Source organism: Salvia miltiorrhiza, chromosome 1 (assembly GCF_028751815.1).
Source record: "Salvia miltiorrhiza cultivar Shanhuang (shh) chromosome 1, IMPLAD_Smil_shh, whole genome shotgun sequence".
Taxonomy (NCBI): Eukaryota; Viridiplantae; Streptophyta; class Magnoliopsida; order Lamiales; family Lamiaceae; genus Salvia; species Salvia miltiorrhiza.
This window is the reverse complement of record NC_080387.1, coordinates 5,674,163-5,682,065: the sequence shown is the minus strand read 5'-3', so window position 1 is coordinate 5,682,065 and position 7,903 is coordinate 5,674,163. Positions and strand designations below refer to the sequence as shown.

The 7,903-nt window shown below is 38.0% G+C and overlaps 1 protein-coding gene across 3 annotated transcripts; it reads right to left on the bottom strand.

The window, feature by feature from the left end:
* Positions 1-843: 843 nt before the first annotated feature.
* LOC131016044 (chaperone protein ClpB3, mitochondrial-like) lies at positions 844-3,469 on the bottom strand. 3 transcript variants are annotated; one of them, XM_057944591.1, is made up of 4 exons: positions 3,180-3,469; positions 2,867-3,062; positions 2,487-2,541; positions 844-1,682 (listed from the first exon to the last, which is right to left on the bottom strand). In XM_057944591.1, exons 1-4 carry the CDS (start codon positions 3,334-3,336, stop codon positions 1,473-1,475), a joined length of 618 nt encoding a protein of 205 aa, XP_057800574.1. In that variant the 5' UTR covers positions 3,337-3,469; the 3' UTR covers positions 844-1,472. The 3 variants fall into 3 exon arrangements, with proteins under 3 accessions (XP_057800574.1, XP_057800583.1, XP_057800592.1); XM_057944600.1 differs by having other exon boundaries at positions 844-1,837; positions 3,180-3,436; XM_057944609.1 differs by having other exon boundaries at positions 844-1,691; positions 3,180-3,436.
* Between the last annotated feature and the right edge of the window lie 4,434 nt (positions 3,470-7,903).

Sequence of the window (7,903 nt, the reverse complement as noted above, 5' to 3'; positions counted from 1 at the left end):
ATCCCATGGAATAGAGGTAAAAGACTTGAATCATTCGGCTTTAGATTGTAATTTCTGACGGCGGTGGGAAGCACAATAGCCGAAGTGTTGGTGTCTCCGATGACGGGCCGGGTGAAATCTCCCATGTACTCCATGTTCAGAGCCATCTCTTCTTTGTTTGTGTCTTGCTCTACTCGGTCAGAGGCAGAGCCGGCTTCAGAGTGCGCCTCAGAATCAGAGTCAGAGTATAACACGTCTGCTCTGGTATGTGTGCGAGTGTTATTCAGCGGGGAAGTTAGTTTTCTTTTTAGACTACGGCGTCCCTGCATACACAACACTTAACACACGGATTAAACGCATCGGGTGGTAAGAAAAGAAAAGTAAAAACGAGAAAAACAGAAATTTAAATAAAGCAAGTAAAAGCAACACAATTAAAACGCCTAAAACCTTCCCCGGCAACGGCGCCAAAATTTGACTCAACTAGAAACACCTCTAGATTGACTTGCAATAGAACAAGGACACTCTAGTAGTGGTAAGTTAACCCAATGTCGTCTCTCAAAGAAGATCTTTAAGGGCTTTTAATTATGTCACAAGAAAACCGTAAACTAAGGATTATTAAACTAAAACATGGAAAGTAAATTAACGTGAATTAAACTTAACTAGGCAAAAAGGAATTATTAACTAATGCTTGTAATTTAAACTTAACTAAAAACTTAATCTTAAAATTATCTAGGCGTAAAACTATTAAACCCTAGGCAAGAATTAAACGCATAAAAGTAAAAGAACTTGGAATTTAAATACTTGTACTTTAAAAGCTTCTAATAAAAAGGCAGAATTTAAATTGCAGAATTTAAAGAACGCAACTAAAAGCAAATAAATAAACTTGATTAAAGAAATACCGTAAAACCGTCTCGAGAAGTAATCTGTCACGTAAATACAACTCTAAACGGGAACTACTCTAAAACATGAATTAAAAGAACTATAAACTAAACTAACTAGAACATGAATCGAAACTAGAACTATGAAAGCAATAAACCTAAGCTTTGGCTGCCTAGCGGAAACTAAAGATAAGGGCAAGGGATTGATTTTTTTACAATGAAAAGTATGGCCCTATTTATAGACTTCAAATCCTTCTGGATCACCATAAAAGTTGCCATGCAAAACCGGACTCTAAAAGGAATAGAATCGTGCAAAGGAAGGTAAGTCCAGTTGTGACGCGCTCTACAAGTCATCTCCACCCTAGCGGAAATCGCGGCTCTCGCCAGCGGAATGACTTCCGCTCTGGCTATTCGATTCCGCTGTAATGGACTTCTATCCCCTCTGCTCTGACTCTTGACTCCTCTGGTGATTACTTGGCTACACTGGCTTCTTGATTTCGCTGACTCCAGAGAAATGATGATTTCTCTGACTCCAGAGAAATGGTGATTTCTCTGGCACTTATGATTCCTCTGCACTTATGATTCCAGCAGCGAAGTGATTTCTCTGGCGCTTCCTCACTCGCTTCGATTCCTCTGGCGCTTCCTCGCTCGCTTCGATTCCTCTGGCGCTTCCTCACTCGCTTCGATTCCTCTGGGGCATTTCTCTGGCTTCCCATTTCGCTGCTGTGGCAAGCGAGGCTTTGCTTCTCTTACATGCCAGAGTATGCACAAAAACACGATTCTTAGCCCAAACTCTCCAACATTTGCACTCTTCATCTTGAAAACCTAAATCTCCTGCAAGGCATAAAATACATCATAAAACGCACCAATTTCCAGAAGATTTAACTTAAAATATGAACATGCAAACCCCTAAAATTAGAACAATTAGGCATAAATCACTTCGCACCAGCAAGCAAAGAACCCATATCCGGAGAGATCAACTAATGCACACATATGAAAGCAAATTCCACATTAGAAGGATGAGATAGGTAAGAAAATTCAGTTGAACCGAACTGTAAATTGGTAGGGGGCAGGGAGTATTTGAATCTACTTCGTAGATGCATGTTAGGAGTGTTAAAATGATGACAATTACATATGCCCCAACCCCAACAGGAGCAGATGATTCTTAAAGCCAATAGGGTGTCTGATATTTATTGTAAAAGTTGGAGACAAATTAATCTTGAGATACTAAATTATGTTGGGAAAGTGTGATGCAGAACTGGGAAAATTGGATTCTAAAGTTCTCAAGCAAACAAATACCGGAACTTGAGCAGCCCTTCATCTCAGCACCGTCCACAAAGATGGTTTTTAAGTTCCAAACAGATTTCTAATACAAATTTCATCATCTATATGAAAAATCAGATGAAGACTACTACATTTTAGAGTTTTGACTTCTCATTTTACTCAATGAATAAAGAAAGACATACTGTTAATGCCTTGCGATCAACAAGTGCATAGTGTCATAAAGGCTTAAAAATATTTCTACTGATGACTGATGATGCTAAAAGAGGAAGTAATGAACAAATTGCTTCTTTGCAAATAATAGTTTCATCATTGCTGCAAATGGAATCACTATGACAGAGAGACTACCTTCCGATTTAGCAAAGGTTCTGGAACATCTCCACGGACAATCCTTTGAGCTAACCTGCAATATAGGTAGATGGTGAATTACTGTTAATCCTCTATCTTATATACCTTCAATTACAGATTGTTTTCAGATACAATGTATGAAATTGGAAAACATTGCTAGAATTTCTCCAAGAAGTTATTGTCTACCCTAAATCCTAATACAGGAAAAAGAAAACTAAACACCCGTAAATTAAAGTAAACCGAATCAATATCCCTAGTTCTTCCAGCAATGAGTAAGCATCTTCTGATCAAAATTTATCTTATAAAATGAATTGAGATCTATTTACAGAGCACATAAAAGACCAGATACAGAAATAAGACACAGCTCCAAAAGTTTGTACCCTTCAGCAATTGCAGTTTTTCCAACTCCAGGTTCCCCAATTATAACAGGGTTGTTCTTTGTTCTACGAGATAATATTTGGATGCACCGTCGTATCTCATCATCACGTCCAATAACTGGGTCAAGCTTTCCACGTCTGGCAAGCTCAGTTAAGTCATTTCCATATTTCTCGAGTGCCTCATATTTACCTTCTGGATCTACAAAAGATGGTTTACTAGTTAGTTTGATCACATTTACTTCCTGTGCCTAGAAACAAACTCTTGCAATATAGGTAAAGGTTATAAAAGTAGAAGTTGCAAGATGTTAGAACATACTTTGGTCAGTTACTCTTTGACTGCCACGAACGGCATCAACAGCATCCTTCAAAGCCTTGTCGCTTAGTTGAAGATTGTTGAGCAGCTTTTGCCCAAATCTTTTATCCGAAGGGAATGCCAAGACTAGATGCTCAACAGACAAAAACGAATCACCCATTTGTTTTTTACATTTCCGAGCATTCTCCAACAGAGAAGTGAAGTGAGAGCCCACAATAGGTCCGGTTGTATTGTATCCCCTGAAACCTGGCAGGAAGAAAAAAAAATGAAGGCCAATAGAAGAATTCAACCAAATATGATGAATGGGTATACCTTGGGCTGCCGATGAAGGGTTATATACTTAAAGCAACACTTTTATGCTTGTATATATTGATACTTTATTCATTACTATTTTCCTATCTGAATTATTGTTATTGCATAATCCTATTATAGTCCAATTTATCTCATACTATAGATTATATGGTGTGTTGTAGATCACAGAAGATCATATAATTGGAAAAAGTTGAGATATAAATTGAGTTCACAATCGAGGCAACTATGGACGAGTTGCTGGTTTAGATTGTAGCATAAATGGATAAATAGTTTGTCTTGGCTATTTATTTATGCTAGTACCTTCGTGTATTGAACAGGATCACAGTGAGATGAATTCTTATATTCTGACTAATTAAGAATCAAGATCTCGGTGACTTAAATAATTTAACCTTAATTGAATTAATCGGTGTAAATAATTAATTGATTATTACTTTGATTTATCATGGGTGAGAACTCTGTTGAAGTTCAAGATACTCGATACTTTGAGTGATAACAATTATTATTTGATATGCGATTATATTGCAATAAGGATCTGTGTCCTGCTGATAACAAGATGATAATATCCTCTTGAGGAACTTAATAAGTTTATCGTATTAAACCCTGCAGGTGGAATTAGTTCCGATACGATAATAAGTTTAAGTGGTAGCACTCGAGATGTCGTTTATAATTAAACGACTAATTAATTAATTAATTGACCGTCAGAGGAATTAATTAATTAATGGATATTCGATATCTTAAACACGGAGATTAATTAAGTCTAATACTAGCCCCGACTCACCTAAAGAATAAAGAGGTAATTCAGTATTAATTTTCTAGTGGAATAAATTAATACTAGTGTCTCGATTTATATTCTGGGCTGAATAAGAAAATCGAGCACTGGGAGGCCAAACTTTATTCGAGCTAGTAGATCCCCGGTTGGCCCAAATATAGGCTTAAATCTCAAGAGAACAATGTACCAATTCTCTAAAGGATCTTTCTCTTAATTATAATGATGGGCATTATTATTTATTCTAAATAATAATTAAATGATCATGATTGTCCAACTTTCACTTTTGCTATTGTTTAAACTATCACTAGCCGAAAGTGATGGTAAAGGAATGAAAGTTGGTGCTTAGTCATGCACATCATTATCTTTTCACTTTTGCTATGCTTTTGCTATATTTTTAGCATGAAAGTGTGCAGAGAACGGTTTGTGAAAGAGTGTGTGAGAAAGAGTTAGAGAGAGATAGGTGATTTGCAATTCTCTAGATTGAGATAAGGATTCGAAGATAGTTGCCATCCAACGTTGAATCTTGCCGTGGGAACAATTCGGAAGATCAACTCTGGAGTCGATCACTTCTCGTTTCGCAGGTATACTTCTTTTACTACCTTGTAGGATTATGGTTTTTGTATGTACTTGTTAGATATCCGAAATGGATCGTGGGCACACGAACCGTATATCAAAAAATGGTTCCTTCAATTGGTATCAGAGCCAAGGTTCGGAAATTTCGGCTCTATCGGATTAATGAGTAGTAAAACCATTAGATCTTGGTAGAACTTTGCTATATCAATATGCAGGTTTTGTATATTGTTCGTCGTCTTATCGTGGATCATTTATTTGATTTGTCAATCTTGGCCTGTAATCTTAAAATCACGACAAGCTATGCGTGATTAGATTAGGATTTCCATTTGTATTTTTTTTCTTTGTTGGTTTATCTATTGGAGAACAATAGAAATCAAGAACAGAGGGTGATAGAATGCAAAATGGAGAAGCACAGAAATTCCGGGCTCCCGCTGGTCGCCCGGTGCCGGAATTCAGCCGGCGCCGCCGTGCCTCTCGCAGGAAATCAAGTTCTGGCAGTCTCCGAAGAACAGCTATAACTTCCTCTACAGAAGTCCGATTGAGGTGAAACAGGTGGCCACGGAAAGCTCTTTCAAAGACGAAGAAGTCGTATTTCTGCATAAAATACGATTGGAGGTCGTTTGAGGGGTCAAACGGAGCATTGAAGTTGGCTGACCTGTTCAGCGACAGTTTGACGAATTGGGCCTATCTTTTGGACTTCTATGATTTAATTCCATTGGGCTCTCTTTTGGGCCTCTTAAATTAAATATATTGGACCTATTTAATTAAATTAAGTTGGGCCTATTTAATTAAATTAATTTGAGCTTAATAATTTGGGCTCTTTTATTTAATTAATTTGAGCCTCTTTGATTTAATTAATTTGGGATCTTTTATTTAATTTGGGCTACTTAATGGATGGAGTGTTTCTGTCACGACCGGCCCTAATTAAGGATAATTAAGCCGGGGAAACCGTGACTAATGGAGGGAGATTAGGAGCGGGGTAGAAAGGGGGATAATCAAACAAGGAAGGATCGCATTTCATCATTTTTTTATAAAAGGGATATTTATAATATAACGAAGGTTTAGTCGTATAGACTCAAATAACTAGTATGTTCGGATAACTCCGACTTAGCCAAAATAACATAAAACTTCTGAGTACGCAGCGGAATAAGGTTCTGATTACATGTATGAAGACATGTATCCCTAGAGTTCATTAATACATAATAAGACAAAAGAGTCCCGCTCGTCACTTCATCACCATCGGCAGCTACTCAACCTGCACATTTAGAAATATATGCAGGGCTGAGTACAAAAGTACTCAGTGGGCACGTATGCCTAAGTATAAAAATACATGCTTCAAAAGTGTAAATTGTCATGCCATCATAAACAGTACAGCAAGGGAGTTTTTCGCTAAAAAGGCCCAAGCTTACTAAGTTCATTTGTGATTCTTAAAGTTCGACTGCAGTCTAAGTTCTCTTGTAATCTATCATATCTGGAACTGTGTGCCGGAGAGGTGGCCACCTCTCACGGTCACTTGACCGGCCAACCCGCTAGATGACTCACGGTCACTGGTGTACACTAGCCCTGGCAGGATAGCTATCAACTGCTCAAGACCCGAATTCGATTACATAACTGGCAAAGCCACATCAGATAGATATCATACTAAAATTTAAACATTTTATGGCAAGACAATATTTGAAATAACTTCAATTAATTTAATCATGAAATAACTTGCTTAAACGTAACATTTAAACTCATTTGATATATATGAAAGTAATGCCCACCTGATAGCAAAGCTTTGCTACAAATTAGTGACTCCTTGATGAGCTCTTATTCTTGCGCTCGACCTTTATCCGAGAAAATATCGTAAGACTTTAAATCGAGGGAAAATTCTCAATTAAATGAGAATGCATAATTTAACTATGCATGAATCTCGTATGCATGAACTATTATTCTGAGATAATAATCAGGGAATTTCTATTGTTAATCCAGGCTATCGGATTTAAACAAAAGCTAAGTCTCGTCTCATGAAACCGGATAATTAACTAAAATTAATCTATTCTCTTCAGGATGTTATAATCCACTGATTAAATAAATCTTACTCGAGGTAATCGATAGAAAAGAAATAAATAAATACTTCGACTCATTTGCTTTATAACCTCATAATCTCAATCGTGCTTAATAAATGGGAGAAAGTACTGTAGTAAGTTTAAATAATTAAAAGCGTCAACATAAAGCAGCCTAATAATTAATTAAGTAAAAGTGGGCTTGAAAAATTAATATGAGAGGCCTAATTGAAATAATTCATCGGCTCAAGTAATTAAATAAATCTTGGCCCAATAAATAAATAATTTGATTAGCTGGGCTCAATTAATAAATCAAACGAGGCCCAACGAAGATAATATAACAGCCCAATTAAAATAAAATAGGTGGGCTTTAATTTAAATAAATTCGGCCCAAAGAAATAATGTAATAGATGCCCATCTGAGTAAAATAAATAAGGCCCAACTTTCGGCCCAAATACTAAAATAAATAAAGCCCCATAATTTGGCCCAATTTAATAAAATAGGAGCCCATCATCAATTAAATTTTAGCCCACAAGTTGGCCCAAAGTTTCAGCCCAAATCCTTCCTTCTTCCTTCACGGTTCACGCTTTTTCTCTCCCATTTCTCTCAAAATCGATCTCTCTCTCTATACTCTCAAAATCGGCTACTTCCCTCTCTTCTCTCTCTCGTTCTCAGCCAAGGAGTCCGCCGCCGCGGCTCCGGAGCCCGGCGACCGTCGACCGCCGTTCATCCCTCCCGTTCTTCTCCTCTCTCTATCTATTCTCCCTTTCGATTCATGGAAGGAGGCAAAATATAGAAGGAGCCCTGATTTCCTCCCCAAATCAGAAATTGCCGCTGCCGCCGCTACACCTGAAGCTCCGGCGTCTTCGTGTCGTCGGCACGAACCCCTGCTCTCCCAAATCGGAAATCACCGCCGCCGCCCCTGACACGCCTGGAAGCTCTATCGCCGGACGTCGCCGCTGCTGAGGTAACGCCGCCGCCCGGAGTTGCAGCTACTTTGCCCGGAATCGAGGTCGCTGGTCTGATCT